Here is a 17,195-nt window from a genome sequence, read left to right as displayed (position 1 = left end):
TCGAAATCGTCCAATGAGGATGGAATGGTGGTGGGGAAATATAAATTCATAATGTGAATTCACTCATCACATCATCATTTAAGGACATCACATCAAAAGTTTGTTTTCTGTGGTCGTGACGTGGAGTCGGTTCGGGGATAGCTGTCCTGAGAGTCAGAATAGATTTCTGCGCGTCAGTTTTGTGTGACAGAACAAAAAAAAGAGTCTGATGATTGTATTGTGAACAAAACAAAAAAAAGGAAGAAAACAACAAATGAGCCAACAGAATGGGTGTGTTTGCTCCTGTTCAGCATCTTACCCGAGCTGTTTTATTTCTGTGACCACACAGTGATAATTACATCCTCTTTAAGGAGCGTTGAATAGACGTGGGAGCGAGCACGGCGCACAATATCTGCATATTCTTTCATTTCACAATTTTCTTATGTAACATCAAGATCCCAACAGGACTCATTCGCTGCCAGTGGAAGCAGCTAAAAATAGCTCAGCCCATCAAGACCCGGTTATGAGAGAATAGAGGAGATTGAGTGAGCTTTTCCTTTTTAAAGTCTTGATAACAATATTCCAGTCCCCCTGACAGACGTGACACCACGATAAAAACAGAAAACGGTGAGCAAAAGAACATTTTTGTATTTTCATAAGGTGGACCATGATTAACAAAGATGGTACAGAGAATAGAGACAGATATGAAATATTATTAGTTGTTTTAATGCCGTTTGCAACTGATTGGTGCAGATATTTATAAAAAAAAGATGTATTAGAACATATAATATGTCTAAAGCAGACGTGTACCTTATTAAAGCTGACACTCAGACACCTTGACCAAGGGCAGAGGGTTATTTTTTGTCTAGCTATAAATTTAGATTCTATTTTTAGAGATTCTGAACAATCAGCGAATCCCACAGTTTGCGCGCCCTTCACTGACCTTCATCTGTAAACCTCTCTGTAAAACTGGAGATTGACTTCAGGGCTTCATCAATGACCTCAGTTATTTTGCTGCAGAGAAATGGTAACTGAAGAGAGGGCAATTTTCTTTTCCTATTAAATTTAGATCAAAGACTCTGCGCGTTAACCAGCAGAGGGAGCAAGGCTCGTTTGCAATAAACGTGTGTGTGTGTGTGTGTGTGTGTGTGTGTGTGTGTGTGTGTGTGTGTGTGTGTGTGTGTGTGTGTGTGTGTGTGTGTGTGTGTGTGTGTGTGTGTGTGTGTGAGAGAGAGAGAGAGAGAGAGAGATATAAAGAGAAATAGATGAACAGTTCGGTGTGTGTCACATCTCTGAGACAGGAATGAGAGGATGGGTGAAGAAAGTGACGGATGTCAGGCGATGGAAGGAATTGGAAGGAGGACAAAGTATCTGAGAAGAAGGGAGTGAGTCTGCTGGCGGCCCAAATGATTCTTATGTAAGATAAACAATCCTCAACTCTCTCATTGTCCTGCAAGACAAAGTGAGGGAAGGTTTTAGAGCACAGATCAGTCCAACAACTCGCTCCACCACAGCCACTCTTCCAAAACCTCCCTTCCTCCCTTGAATTCTCCCTCTTCTGCACTGTTGACCTTGATGACGTTTGAGAAGGAGTGAAAAGACTAGAGGAAGGATGCATTACAAGAAAATAGTGTGACAGCGGACTGAATATAAATTAGGGAAGAGGAACCGGTTTGAACCCAGAGAATAGAAAGCAGCAGAACCAATGTTCACTACATCCTCCAGTGCGTCTACAGTATAGCAGGCTATATTTAGACCCGGATGGATATTTTTGTATCTGTGCTTGTGACGAAGGAGGTAGAAAAATTCACACCACGTTTAAATCCCTTTTTGAGATGGGGATTAGGCGGTGAAATGTAAGAGTTTGCGTGCGCGACGGGTGCGCGTCATGACGCAAAATATTCACCAAAGACCTGAGGCTCAAAAAGAAAATCGGCGACAGAGACTCGCGAAAGGAAAAGAAGACAAACATGAATCAGGGTTGAGGGAATAGACGTTTAGCTGAGTTAGAAATAAAACTGAATTAATCTCCTTTAGTGTTTTAGTTCTTCTGGTTCATTGATTTAGAGAAACGACCAGATTTGAACATGATAACAAAGGAACAATTCTGAGTTCCTGATAGGTTGTCAGTCCGGAGTGTGTAAGCAGTTAAGTTAATTTGTAAAGTGTGTGTGGGTCTGTTTGAGGGTGAGGGGACAATCAGAGAGGGCGGGTGGGGAAATGGATCTCATGCCCGTTCACTCTCTCTGGCCTGACATTATGAGAGCTGACGGCTCCTGTGTTTGACGTCTGATATGTTCTGAAGTTCACAACGAGCCTCCGGTGAAAGGATGGCTGAATCATTCTCAGAAACAACGCAGAGAGAGAGAGATGCTGAATGGGAGAGAGATGTTTAAGGGCTCCGGCGTAAATGAGTTTACTAAAATGGAAGAGAATAGACAAGGTCGAAGAGGAGAAGGGAATAATGATGTTCTCTATTAGAGCCACAGCAGCGACAATAGAGCTCAAGGCTAAAGGTGTTGTTCAGTCAGAGGTGGAAAAAGGTCTTTTGTTTGCTGTAACTTCATTTCATTTGTTTGACCTTCAATGGACAGAATGATAAACGTTTTTAGACCAGATACCAGAAGGCTGTTCTATCAGTCTCATCTGCTGAAGGGAGAAACGTTCTCTGCACCTTAAACCTTGAACCATGTGATGATAAATGAGTTTAGAAGCAGCTGGGGTCCCCCATGAAACTCCTGAAGCAAAAACACAAACACTCCGCAGTCAGGTAGGAGACATCTTTTGTCCTCTAGTTAAAGATGTCAGTAACAAGTGATTTGGTCTAAACACTGAAATATGAACTATTACCAAGCAGTATTACGGAGCATAAAATAAAAGGGATTTCTGGTACCTCTAAATTAGGGGGCAGGTAGGGTCATATGTGTGGGACAGGACATAGTCTACCCTAAAACCTCTGGCAGCCTTCAGTTACATTTCACCCATACTTTATAGTAATCAAAAGGAAGTCATTAAATTTATGGACACATTTGTACTTCAGTGACTTTCATTCTTTCATTCAATCATTCGTTTTCTGCCGCTTCATCGGCTGTAACGGATCACGGGGAGCTGGAGCATATCTCAGCTGGCATAGGGCGTGAGGCGGGGGACACTCCGGGCACGACGCCAGTGCACCGCGGAGCCACACACAAAGACATACAACCATGAACACACACACACTCACTCCTACGGGCAATTTGGGACCGGCCAATCAACCTTAAGCGAATGTTTTTTGGAGGTGGTAGAAGTTATGGTTTGTTCACATCAGCACAAATATGGTTGTTGCATTAGCCATGTCCGTGTGTGTGTGTGTGTGTGTGTGTGTGTGTGTGTAGAGGCTGAACACCATTTATGCACCATAAAACATTGCTCTGTAAATCCATAGTAAGAGGATAATCTGTCACAACCACGACTGTATTCTGTAACCGTAAAACAGTTTTGTCATTTATTGTATATTTGCAGTGTCTTGTATTTAATGAGAATGAATGTTGCTGTAATAGAAAACAATGTGAAATGAACTGCGCATTTGTGTCTGCATGTAAGAGTAAGGGATGAAGAGGGTTGGATGGATGGATGCTGGGAGAAGAGTGGGGAGAGATGTTGGAGAGAAGGGGGTGAAAAGAGAGAGCGTGTGTTATATTTTTAGCTCCACAGCCCCACATCCGAGTGTGTTTAATCAAGTGTGTATGAGTGTGTTTGTATGCAAGTGTGTGAGTGTGTGTGTGCTCGTGTGTGTGTGTGTGTGTGTGTGTGTGTGTGTGTGTGTGTGTGTGTGTGTGTGTGTGTGTGTGTGTGTGTGCATGTGTGTGCATGCTTGGATTAGTGTCTCCAGCGTCTTGCTCAGGGGAAGGTAAAACACACATCTAAAAGAGCTTCTTCTGTCACATTCGTATAGATGGTTGAGAAGTGTGGACTGAGTGAGAGAGAGGGAAAAAGAGCAAAGGGCAGTGATGGACTGGGGGGGGAGAGAGAGAGAGTAGAGGGGAGGGAGTTAGGACATACTGTAGGAGAGAGGATGGAATGAATAAGCAATCTTGATTTTTGTACTCTGGCGCCTGCACCTAGCTCTGATCACATGCATGCTTCCTCCCCCTCACTTATCTTTGTGTCGTTCTGATTTATCCTTTGTTACTGGATGCACATTTCTTCCTTTGTCCCTCCCCTCATACCTCCCAGTGTTCTTGCCTCTAGGTTCTCCCTCTTCGTCCTCTCCCTCCCGTCTCCTCTGCCTCCCATGACATCGCAGCTCCTCTCCCCGTCTTTTCCCAAATGTCCTTTAATATTAGCCGATGACCCACTGAACCTTCTTTCCCACTCTGATCACTCACATCCCCATGCATGCCTGGAAACATATGCAAACACACATGCATTCACGTACACCTACACACAGCCACACCAAAACAGACACACTTAGGGAGAAAACATAAAAAAACCAAAACAAGGATTTATTTTTTTGCAATGGGAAACTCTGTAAAGTCGCTTAAGAAGAAGGTAAGGTCCGCTCTTACAATCCGCTGACTGTTGGTGCGTGTTTGTCTCCTAGTTGTGTCCCTAACCTGACAGAAGGTTGTTGAGTGTACTGACATGACCCTGTGTGTGTGTGTGTGCGTGTGTGTGTGTATTTGCTTGGATGTTCAATTAGAGGCAGTTGTTGAGCTGTTTCCCTGTTTTACACTGAAGTCCAGTACATGAGAGAGTTTTTTATCAGCAGCATATAATCTTGCACTAAATTTCTAAATGATTCCTTTTAAGATAACTTTCCTCTGTGCTCATTAGTTAACATTTACATCTGAATAGAGAACTATTAGGTCTTTAGCAGAAGAGCTGGTTTGGTGCCGCTGGTGCTTGACCTTTCGGCTGATGGGTACACTGTGCAGTAGTTACTGTGATCTAATCTTTATTGTCTGACCCCTGAAGCTGCACCTGTGGGATGCAACCAGCCAGTGTAAATGTTGCAGGTGTGTCATTTCAACCGGGTCAGATTATATTAGCTCAGTGGTACCACTGGTACCGAGGCTTCAAGAAAACGGCACGAGTGCAGAATTATTTTTGGCGAAGGAAGATTCAAAATATTTTTTGTGAATGCTCAAGAAGACAATCTGTTTTTACAAGACATCTCTTGCATCTCCTGCCCTCTTTGCATCAGTGTGTGCTTGAGCAGACTCTCAGGCATTCCCACAAATAGATTTTTCCCTCATATTAGCAGCTGCACATCCTTGAGGAAGCACAATATGACAAGCAACTGTTGATGCCATCTGTGCAAAAAAAAAGGTTGGAGTGCAGGATAAGTTCTTATTTTACTTCAGCTTTTCTCTGACAGTTTCAGATTCTATTATTTATTTATTTTTCTATTTTGTTATATAACGGTCAGTGCATGACTTCATAGCACTTTTCAGGCACGGCATAGGCTACCCACAGACAGCCCTGCTCCATGCATCACTGGGTTAGATTACCCAGCAGGAATCCGTTCCTGTGGTGGAAACTGCAGGAATGCATGAACTGGCATTGGGACTGGCGTGGAAACAGATGGAGTGTGAAGGTCATTTTTAGAGCTTGGAATACATTGTAAATTTTGGCATGGTGTTTGAATGTTTATTCATTTTCATATTTTTTCTTTTGCATGTATTGCATCTTCTTTATTCATGTCAGCATAATGTGACTCCATTAGTATTCATCTGGATTATCCTCCATTGAAGACTTTGCATTATGTTTCATACACAAAAGGACACATTAGTTCTTTAGGTTCAGTTCAAACCCACCTGGCTGGAACATTAGTAGATTATCAAAGAGCAGATTCATTCTACATCTACAGCAGCATCACATTTGAGGCTCCTTGCTCTAATGAAAGTAAACATCAGAGCAGTATTTGGATGTTATGTGGATTAATTAAGACGGGGCTTGTTTGTCCAGTGGCAGGCAGGGTTTGCACATCACTTGCACATTAAACGGCTGACTGAACTGTGGCCTCATCTGAACATGAGTCTTTCTTTTTTTTCCATATGCTCTTGAAACCTGTCTCAGAAATCAGATAACTATCCTGGCGTCAGTGGGTGTTTTTTAAAAATTTTTATTTCATGTTTCTTGTCTTGTTTTTGCCATTGATTATGATCATACTATGATAAAATTCTGATCATTTTGTTGAAAGGAAAAGGCACATTCACGTACAAAATGTCACTAATCACTTTGTGAGTCAGTATTTTGGTCACAAAGGTTGTTCTCAAGACATGTCAATAACATGTGGATGTCTTGAACAAAGGTTCTTGTGATTCAACGTGTTGATAAGTAACTGTAAAGGTGATACACGTGTGCAGAGATTAAGTTTTTTTTATTGAGAGTTGGATTTTTAGGTTCTTTGGACCGAAGAGACAAAAACAAAAGTAGTTTGTGAGTGACTTTATTTTCATATTCCACTAAAGGCAGTGATGAGTTTTGAGAGAAAAGTAACATAATTTTTGATAAGACTATTATTTTAGAATAGGGCTGATCAGGCATATGATTTCAGTTATAAACAAACAAATTAGTTTGCTGACAACATCAAAATGATAGTAATAATCCCTCATTGTCCAGAAAAATTACATGTGCAGAAATAATAATGTTAAAAGATTTGATCAAAATAACAAAAATATTTTTTGAGCTATAATTAACCTTTAAGGAAAGACAATGCTGAAAACTGTATTACAATAAAGAGCAGCTGCACCTGTGTGAACAGTGCTGCGATGCAGTAAATCCCACGATCATGTGGAACACACGAGGCTCGCTGGTCTGTTGTTGACCTAACAAACAGATTCATTGATGGCATCAGTTGCTTTTGTCATATTAAATTACACCTCCCTTCCTCTGAATGAGGTGCGTCCTGTCACGACTGTCCTAACTCCACACCTCTCTGTGACCGACAGGCATACGTCTGTCGCCTCCGATCGTGCCTTTGAACCTCCACCCCACCTCCTGTGTTGACTCCATGCTGACACAATCTGAGTCACAGTCTCTACCCCCTGTCTTTGACCCCTGCTCTCATGTTTGGCCCACCATTTCCCTGGATGCTGCTCCAGGACCAGAAGAAGAGCTACAAAGCAGTGCAGTCCTGTGAGGAAGGGGGTTCTGGGGGGGCCTATCTTGAGCCGCTAGTGGCCCTGGCCCAGAATGGAACCAACATGCACAACGTTCTGGGGCCTGCCTGCATCTTTCTACGCAAGGGCTTCGCTGAGAGCCGGCAGGCTGTACGTAAGTCCAGACAATATCACGTGCATGCATGGCCAGAGACTATGACCCAATGCAGTGACTGCACAGTAAAATAAACTGAATGATCAATGTGTGTTCTAATCACCTGTCAGCATGTAAGCAAGTGTGGTAGAACTAAGACGCTGGTGTTTCCAGGCTGTGAACTCAGCATCTTCTTAACTGGAATGCGAGGCTTGGTATGACTGTGTAGAATCATGCATGAGGATTCGTCACTCGTGAAAAAGGGCGGATATTTGTTGCGAGCTGAAGGATTATTAAAGCAGGGGTACAGTGATGGCAAAATTGCTCCTTACATCTTGATTAATCCTCTTCATCTATTTCCAGCAATGACAATCATGTCAAGGTCTCATTTTTACCAAAAGCAGTGATGTTTGTGTGGTCGACTGCTGAGTTCTCACATTGATGTTCATTAAGGACTGAAGTAGTGAATACAATCACTACAATAAACTGGAAAATAAGGGGATTCGTCATACTTTGCATTGTTTGCGGCATCTACACATACACACACACACACACACACACACACCCACACACACACACACACCCACACACACACACAGACACACACACACACACACACACACACACACACACACACAAACACACTGATACTACAGATGAAATGATTCAGATACTAAAAGATTTAATATTAATGTATATCTCTTTTCTGCAATTTCAGTTTTATCTCACGACCTGCTGTGTTGTATTTTTACGTGCCAAGAGTCTGCATGATTTCTGCTCAGCAGATGAGCTCTTGCTTCCAAGAAGGAAGGAACCCTGCAGACTCTTGGAATCTGGCAGCACGCGTCAGCAGTTACCTATTAATTTTTTTACAGCATCATGTTGTGCAAGATTTTAAAAATAGCAGCAGTGTTTGGATCCTTATCATACATTTTGATCCTTCACAGGACCGAGAATTGAGGCCAGAAGAAATGGATGGTATGTTACAAAATATAAACCCCTAAAGAATCCCTTTCACAATAGTTTTAATTGATTTTCTCATCCCTCTTACACATGTATCTTCCTCTCTGTCACTGTCAGAGTTGCGTGAGGCATTCAAGGAGTTTGACAAAGACAAAGATGGTTTTATTGGATGCAAAGACTTGGGAAACTGCATGAGAACAATGGGCTACATGCCAACAGAGATGGAGCTGATAGAGCTGAGCCAGCAAATCAACATGAATCGTAAGTGAAGCTGTCGATCAAGATTTTCTATGAATTAACTTTTTTTGGGGGGGGCTTGAGAGTTAAATATTTTTGCAGCCACTTTAAAGCAGTCACTATCTTCAGAAAAACATCAAATTTAGCAATAAATCTTCTTATCTCCAAGATCAACCCAACTTTCTCTTTCTGTTCTGTCCGACAGTTGGAGGACACGTTGACTTTGAGGACTTTGTGGAACTCATGGGACCCAAACTTCTTGCAGAAACTGCAGACATGATCGGAGTGAAGGAGCTCAGGGATGCATTCAAAGAGGTGAGGAAAGACACAAACTTACACAATTCCTAAATGATGGAAACATCAGGGTAGAGTTTGTAGATTTTTATTTATAATGATAATAACTTTCTGTTTACAGTGAGACAGTTTAGGGTCTGAATCTTGATTGGGAAACTTTTTTTTGGTGTTTGCACATTCTCGTTGTGTTTTCATAATTCTATCTGAGTGCTCCACTTTCCACTCACAATCCAAAATCATGCTGTGTGTCTGTTGCTATTTTGGTAATGAACTGATGCTGACGAGCTGATGTAAGAGAGCTTGTGTGTAAGAAAAATGTGAAAGCCTTTTTTTGTCTCTTTTTTCTAGTTTGACACTAACGGCGATGGACAGATCAGCACAGCAGAACTTAGAGAAGCAATGAAAAAACTTTTAGGACAGCAGGTATGAGTGTCTGGCTCTCAGCCGTACATCCATCATGAGATCTGTCTGAATTTTGCCTGTTTCCTTCACTTGTGTGTCTCATTTATGTTACATCAGTGGTCCCCAACCCCCGGGCTGTGGACTGGTAGTGGGCCGCACAGACGGAATACTTGTTACATTATTTCTGTTTAATTTATTGTCTGATTCTGAATGATGTTTTGGAAAATTACTGGATTCTCTCCTCCACATCTGTCTTTGAGTCTTGATGCTTGTCAAGATGCTTGCCTCGGTCACATGACTACCTTCTTAAAGGGGCCGCTCCAGCTGCTAACACAGAATAGGTTAAAGTTAAATTGAAATTCCCAATCCAGCAAAAGGAACAATAAACAAACATTGTGGCGATGTTACAAGTACACTGCTAATTAAGTTCCATACGCATTGGATTCACGTTTATAATTATAATTAGAAAATAAAGTTTTTGTGCTGGTCATATTATTTTATTTTGTTGTATTTACCTGTCACACCTTAAAGGCCAGTCCGTGAAAATATTGTCTGACATTAAACTGATCTGTGGCTCAAATAAGGTTGGGGACCACTGAGTTTTATTACCACATATTCATACTTTCCGCACAAACTCCTTTTCTCAGGTTGGACACAGAGATCTTGAGGACATCCTCAGAGACATCGACCTTAATGGAGATGGACACGTAGACTTTGAAGGTGGAGAATCCTCTGCATTATGTGGGAGCGTGCACGGTTTGACCAGTTTCAATGCGTTTCTAGCCTGGAAATGAAAATGCTCACACTTGCTTCATTGTGGAGTATATTTTCATCATCCTCTCTTTCCTAAACACACACACACACACGCACACACACACACACACACACACACACACACACACACACACACACACACACACACACACACACACACACACACACACACACACACACACACACACTTCAAATTATAAGCAAAAATCCCACATATGTGTGGCTCCTATTGTTATACCATGCTGACAGTGAGGTGAAGGGATGAAGGCAGTAGGTCTGCCTGTCAGATTATCCTCATACCAAGTGATTAAGGCACAGCATAGATTACCGCATGAGGAAAAGATGCATACATCATGTAAGGAATGAAACATCAGAAGGTGCTGATGTCTTTGCACAATGATCACCACCCATACCACTTCTTCTTTTAAGCATTATACTCTTTTATACTTCAGTCACTAATAAAGAAAAAACACAGATTACAAAAGCAACACCAGAAACATAAGCAGAATACATTTCTGCTTATGTTACTGATGACACATTAGACTTCACAACATTTCACATAATCTATAATCAATGTGTCCTCCATTGGCATTGATTACAGCAGTAATCCTGTTCTTCATGGACTATAGCAGGGAATACAATCGTTTGGACTGTGGTTCTTCTTCATCATCTGTCATTATTTCTGTGCCCATGTTAAAATGGAATATATTCACTTATTGTGGAATGTGAGCATACACCATTCTGTGCATTAAATTAACTCACGCTCTCTTATTAGGGGCAGTTTATTTTGGGTGTAAAAGAGTGAAAATTTGGGATTATAATTATTGCATATTCAGACTCAAAAATAGTGTCAAAAACCGTGTGATTAAACCTCTTATTTTAAGAAGTAACACAAAAATAAGTCAAAAGCAGTTTTAAAATAGGAAACATTTTCTCAAACTAGGCCACTGTATGCGCAGTTTAATACTGTCCATGCAATATTTGATCCTGAGAGACACTGCATGTAGAGCGCGGTTATATCAGAGCAAGATTCTGTTTCATTAAAGTCTGGAGTGACTATATACCTTCCTTTAACCCACAGAATTCGTTCGGATGATGTCTCGATGAGCTCTTCGCAGAGAATCGGCTTGTCGATGTGGCCTGGATCGGCTGTCAGTAAGGGTGGAAGAAGACAGAGACCAGCACAGATTACTTAGGGGATCTCATTTTCCTGAACTGCCATTGAATGAGAAAATGAAAACATATCAGCTTTGCTCTAACAATGAAGAGCAATGACGACACCCAGGAGCAACACTGTTAACCATATGCTGCTGCTGTTTCTTGAAGCATTAACAAAATCAACAGCTGCATTACTGACTTTCAGAAAATAGATTTTGCAAAGCACATTTTCCGTGAGTAATAACATTCCTAACACTGATGCAGCTGTTAACTCATGGGTAAAGTTATTTCACTCTATAAATACTCTGTGTATCAATAATTGTAGCAATTGAGAAGACATTCAACTACTATTTCAGCTGAAAACTGCTCTATTTTTATTGATTTTATCTATTTATTGTTGATTCTTTTAATGGACTTTGTATAATTCTGTACAGTGTCCTTGAGTGTCAAGAAAGGCGCCACTAAATAAAATTTTATTATTATTATTATTATTATTATTATTATTATTATTATTATTATTATTATTATTATTATTATTATTATTATTACATCATGATGCCTGGAAACACCAAATAAAACACAACAAAGTCATTCTATATTGCTGTACATATGTACAAATGCAACAGAAACATATGGAAATATTTCATATGATCTGTCAAAGCTGTGTGTTTGTTTTCTGTGTTGTTTCTCTACTCTTTATACTGTATTTAATGTCCCTTAAGGTTATTGTCATACCAAGTTCAAGTCTCGCCAAAATTTGTTCTGTAATTATGGGCAATGTAGCACAGATTCAGTCCTTCTGACTCAGTATTATGCCTATCTTACTGTGATATAAATGTAATTTCCACTGCACAGAATACCCCTCAAATTGCTAAAACTGCTATTAGGGTTCCTTCAAGGTTGCTGACTCCTGGAGTTGCTAATGTTAACTACTGTGATGGGCCTTTTTTGATTACAGATACGGTCCGTTAGTTCTGATATTAATTCATGATGAATAAAGGCAGATCATCTATACCTTAACTCAGAATGGTAGATGGAAACTGTAAAATCTATACATGAGAGATCTTAAGTTGATGTTTTAATTTATAGCAAAGAGATTTGATAAATGTTTGTGTTTATTGGGCTTTTGTGTCTCCTGGCTCAACACAAAGCTCCTGAAGAGCTCCTGGTGCAAGATTTATGCTTTTAATACACTTCAATACCTCATAATGAATTGAACAATCAACCTCATCCACAGACTGCCCTTATAGCATAATCTCAAATATCATTTCTTCACCTTCTGAACTTTCATTATGTATATTTATGAAACAGCAGTATTAGAGACTTTATGCAAAAAGCCAAAGAACGTTTACAGACATAAGCTCACTCCTATCCAGTGTTGTGTGTGTGTGTGTATATATATGCATTATGTTTGGAAATATGATCCACTAGATTATATTTCTTTGAAATGCTGGTTGGTACCAAGTGCAGCTAAATTATTGATCGACTGTTTACGAATGGACATAGAGATATATGCATGCTCTAAAAGTAACATATTCTTCTAAAGGGAAATCTGACTTTGTGATTTTGCGTGTCTTATCTGTGTGAAACTATGCATGCAAGAATCAATTGCAGTTTGTAGCAGATTGTAAATATAAATAAAGATTTTATTGGAACTGGAGAATTAAAGCAATACTTGTATTATAGTGTGGAAGTGTGTTGTTCTGAAGACATCCTGATAAATCATGTGACAGACTTCTCAGCTCTAACTGGATCCATGTGCTCATCCATGATAATAATGAGACTATCCTCCAGAACCTGTGGCGCTTCATCCGCTTCATGTCCTTTCCTCTGGTTTTACTCTTCTTGCCATTATCTAGAAAGAATACAACAATATTTAATAAATATACTCTTATTACTGAACTCTGTAATCATGTTACTACCCATCCACAATGCTAATGGGTTATTATCTGTTAGCCTTGGCTGAAGTGAGTTTTATTAAAGTAGCAGCTCCTGTCTAAATTATCTTGGTAAGAGCCATACAAATGTATAACTAACTAAACTTAGATATCAATTACTATCAGGTGCCAGTTTGCTAACTGTGGCAGAACAGCTGAAACAATCCGCCTGTTGAGTTGGTGCTCGGGGCTAAAGGTGTGATGTTTTCTTTTTTATTGCTTTTTTCAGTTTATTTCAATTTTGTTTTGTTGTTGTTGTTGTTGTTTTTAGGCGTTGACCTGTCTAAATCTATTCTGTTTGGCAAATGATGACACAACACCCTTTTAATTTCTTTGTCTTGGCCGGTGATGGCTGCTACTAGATAGATAGATAGATAGATAGATAGATAGATAGATAGATAGATAGATAGATAGATAGATAGATAGATAGATAGATAGATAGATAGATAGATAGATAGATAGATAGATAGATAGATAGATAGATAGATAGATAGATAGATAGATAGATAGATAGATAGATAGATAGATAGATAGATAGATAGATAGTCAGTTAATGTTGATAAACTAAATTAGATTTTTTTGTTATTATTTATTGATTTTATTTAATTTTATTTCAGTAACAAATGGTGCAACAAGTTGGTCAAAAATGTTTACATTTTAAGCAAGGTTTTTTTTCATTTCAGGTAAATTGATACTTGATACTAAATTGATTGATGCTATAAATTGAACTATGTCTATTTTTTTCTTTTTTGTTTTCTTGAATGTTAAGCATCCAGCTGCGCTACGTCATTTACGCAAAGCTGGTCTGAGATCAGAAGTCAAAGACTGACCCCTGGTGGTCAGAAAGCAGCATTGCACGCTCTCTGCCAGCGCTGCTCTTGACTGGAGCTGCATGAAGATCGGGACTCCAACGGGACAACCAAGGGTGGAAAGTAACACATTAAATAGAATCTACCAATTTATGTATATAAAAAGGGGGTCTTTGTAATGTACTTGAGTAAGAACTGGCTCTGTGACTTGATTGTTCTTCACTACATTTCAAAGGAAGTAGCTGATTTTTGATCTTCAGGTTCACTGATCATGTTCCTGATACAAACAAGCAAGCAAGCAAACAAATAAAGAAACAAACAAACAAAGAAACAAACAAACAAACAAACAAACAAACAGTTACATAATTCTTTCAAATGCACACGTTGAATCCATAAATCTACTAGATTTAGTGTAAATAAGAGCTTTGCTCCTGTCCGTCCATGTGAGTGTGAGTGAATGTCTGTGTGTGTATTTGTGTGTGTGTGTGTGTGTGTGTGTGTGTGTGTGTGTGTGTGTGTGTGTGTGTGTGTGTGTGTGTGTGTGTGTGTGTGTGTGTTTATCATAGTTTACTAAATAGAAGGTCTGCCAAATTAAAACTAAAGATTTATCAACACTCCTACCTTGGATAATTTTTTTTTACATTGACCTTTGTTCCCACCACCAAATAAAACATTGAACTACCAATGTAAAACCATGTTCACATCCAGTGTTTCCTTTGCATTAAACATTGTGTTGGTGATTATGAGGAGGAAGGACTGTTAAATACATAAATCAGGGAATCAACTCTTTAGATACAGTATTATTTATTTCAAAGTTTTCACAGTACAGGACGCATAGGGTGGGGGACTGCATTGGGAAGAAGACAAGATTTGGAGAGGTTATCCTCCGAGTCAGGATTCCAATTCAAAAGGAGTGCCGTTTCCACGGAGATCAGGAGTCATCTTCTTCCGAAGAAAAGGCACAAGATGCTTTTCTTTTTGGTCTTCACCTTCACTTCTTCACCTGAGAAGAAAAATTACGTACAGATGAAATTTCTGCATTCTTTAATAGCACAGAAGGAGAGGCTACAGGAGCATTCAGCTCACTTTTGATCTGATCACATAGGAGCTGTATGCAATTTTATTAGCAGTAGCTCCCAGAAGCTTCTTTTGCTTCTGACATGTGAACAGTTATGAAATAAGTTCTTTGGAAAGGTAACATGCAGTCACCTGCTGCTGGATGTTCTCAGCTTTCAGTTCTTTCATCTCTTTGGTCCATCTCGCTTTCTCAAATCCAAACTCGATCTTCTCGTTGAGGAGCTCCTTCTCCAGCCTTTCGTTCTCCTCATTCTGCTCAGCTATTTTTTCCATCAGGCCGGCCAACGATTCTGAATAATTATCGCAGAAAGAGTTGTTTCTCTGCAGGGCCTCGTCCTTCTCAGAGAGCTCCAGTTTGTATCTCTCTTCCATCTGGGAAATCTCCTTCTGAAGTTTGTTTTTTTCCCAGAAAAAGTTGTTCTTCTCCTTGAGGAGCTCAAACTCCAGCCTTTTGTTCTCCTCTGCCTGCTCATTTATTTTGTCTGTCAAGCTGGACAATGATTCTGAATAATTAAACAAGAAGGAGCTTTGCTGCTTTAAGGCCTGCTCCTTCTCAGAGAGACCGCATTGAAGAGTCTGGATCTCCTTCTCCATCTGAGCGACCTTCTCCTCTGCACACCCGAGCCGCTCCGTCAGCATCCTGTTCTCCTTCTCGCTGGCAGAGAGCTTCTCCCAGAGGATGTTGGTCTCCTCCAACAGCTCAGGTCTGTCGCTCTCCACGGAGGCCGAGGAGTTTGGGGAAGTTGTGAAAGGTTGTGGCTCCACAACTCCAGGATTCTGATTCTGAAAGACAGTTTTAACATGAGTTGGAAAATATCCACCTCATTTCAGAAACACATTACTGAATGGAAATATTCCACATTACAGATAGGACTGAGTATAATCCATTGATAAACCATCAAATAAATATTGGAGTTATATGAATTTGAAGTTTTGTTAATGCTCTACCACTGTCAAACTAATATGTCAATTATTTCAGTGAAACTTTTGAAAAAAGCTGATCAAAGCAAGAGACAACTGTAAACTATTGTCGGTGTTCAACAGTAAATCAGATATAGAAATTGATCCAAACTAAAAAAAGAAAAGCGAGAACTGACCTTTGTTTCTTTGTCCGTTTTGTGACGTGGTCGTTGTGGTGGACTCAGGAAAAAATTAGTTGTACTCGAATCACACATGTGTGAAGCAAAGGTTTCTATCTCAACAATGAAGGCAGTCTGAAACGGTCTGCTTTTATGTCTAAAAGTTCTTTGTAATGTTATAAAGAACATAGGCATTACCATGGCAACGATAACTGAACCGACTGATAACTGGTCACTGTGAAACCGGCATGGAGCGATTCACTACGCCCTCTCTCAGATAGAAATGTCATTCAGAATTCTACATGTAGAGAAAGTCTTCATGGTTTCAGACATCAGTTAAATAATTCCTCATCATCCATTATTTTCCCACAGTTGTTCCTCAAACATGAGGAGATTTGAGGATTTTGACGACTCGTACTGTGTGACCTTTGATCTTTCTGGAATGTGTGTGTGTGTGTGTGTGTGTGTGTGTGTGTGTGTGTGTGTGTGTGTGTGTGTGTGTGTGTGTGTGTGTGTGTGTGTGTGTGTGTGTGTGTGTGTGTGTGTTTGATACCAAACAAATTGTCACACCGCCTGCACACACTCCATTAGATTTAATGACACACTCCATGTAGAAATGAGCGCACCACTGCCCCCTACTGGTAGTACATTTGCAATTGCACTTTATTCCCTTCACTGAGAGAGCAAACGGTGGTTTCTCCTGCGTGTTGGTGTCTGGAACCAGACAGGTTACATCACAGACAGACACTTTGCAGCGCCAGAACCTCCACATTTCTTCTTTTCCGGCAGCGACTAAAGGAGAAAGTGAAATCAAACATTATCAGGCCCAGCGTGTTTCTGTCAAGACTGCTTGGATAATCGTTATTTGAGATCAATATGGACACAGTTTCCATTTCAATGCATTTCTCAAACAGCAGGAGTGAGTATTCAACCACAAAAAAAAAGAAATTTAGAGTATAAACATTATTAAACAGCTGAATATCCGTCTAAAACACACATATTTTCCACCATCACGACTTCTCGTATTACCTGAATGTTTTTCCTAATCAGTTCACCTGATCAGTAAGTGGAATGAAATCCTTGCACCGGCTTTGCAGCCTGATAAAGATCCATAGTGTTGCTACAACTGAAACTGAATACACTCCGTATCAGCTGTCTCTAACCTGTCGGGTTCCTTTCTCGAGTTGGCAGATCTAGATCAGAAGGATAGGCAACGTTTGGGAGGACTATAAATTATAAGAGATTAT

At 40.1% G+C, this 17,195-nt stretch overlaps 2 protein-coding genes across 6 annotated transcripts in view; one reads left to right on the top strand and one right to left on the bottom strand.

Annotated features, from left to right (window-relative positions):
- cabp1b (calcium binding protein 1b) overlaps positions 1-11,499 on the top strand; it is a 13,958-nt gene extending 2,459 nt beyond the window's left edge. Inside the window, exons 1-8 of one of the 5 annotated variants that reach the window (XM_068334853.1) lie at positions 4,048-4,509; positions 7,068-7,239; positions 8,166-8,196; positions 8,299-8,442; positions 8,624-8,733; positions 9,061-9,135; positions 9,762-9,834; positions 10,970-11,499. In XM_068334853.1, the coding sequence (XP_068190954.1) occupies positions 7,159-7,239; positions 8,166-8,196; positions 8,299-8,442; positions 8,624-8,733; positions 9,061-9,135; positions 9,762-9,834; positions 10,970-10,995 (540 nt within the window). In that variant the 5' untranslated portion in view covers positions 4,048-4,509; positions 7,068-7,158 and the 3' untranslated portion in view covers positions 10,996-11,499. Of the gene's footprint in view, positions 1-4,047; positions 4,510-6,739; positions 7,240-8,165; positions 8,197-8,298; positions 8,443-8,623; positions 8,734-9,060; positions 9,136-9,761; positions 9,835-10,969 lie in introns of those variants that run through there. The other 4 variants (XM_068334848.1, XM_068334852.1, XM_068334850.1 and 1 more) reach the window with 4 other exon arrangements.
- A 3,098-nt stretch (positions 11,500-14,597) lies between these two features.
- On the bottom strand, positions 14,598-17,118 carry LOC137608412 (golgin subfamily A member 6-like protein 7). Its single transcript, XM_068334775.1, has 4 exons — positions 16,978-17,118; positions 15,967-16,740; positions 15,002-15,652; positions 14,598-14,795 (listed from the first exon to the last, which is right to left on the bottom strand). Exons 2-4 carry the CDS (start codon positions 16,147-16,149, stop codon positions 14,784-14,786), a joined length of 846 nt encoding a protein of 281 aa, XP_068190876.1. The 5' UTR covers positions 16,150-16,740; positions 16,978-17,118; the 3' UTR covers positions 14,598-14,783.
- Between the last annotated feature and the right edge of the window lie 77 nt (positions 17,119-17,195).

Source organism: Antennarius striatus, chromosome 15, assembly GCF_040054535.1.
Source record: "Antennarius striatus isolate MH-2024 chromosome 15, ASM4005453v1, whole genome shotgun sequence".
NCBI classification, from domain to species: domain Eukaryota; kingdom Metazoa; phylum Chordata; class Actinopteri; order Lophiiformes; family Antennariidae; genus Antennarius; species Antennarius striatus.
The sequence above is the reverse complement of the archived record's forward strand: the minus strand, read 5'-3'. Positions and strand labels throughout refer to the sequence as shown.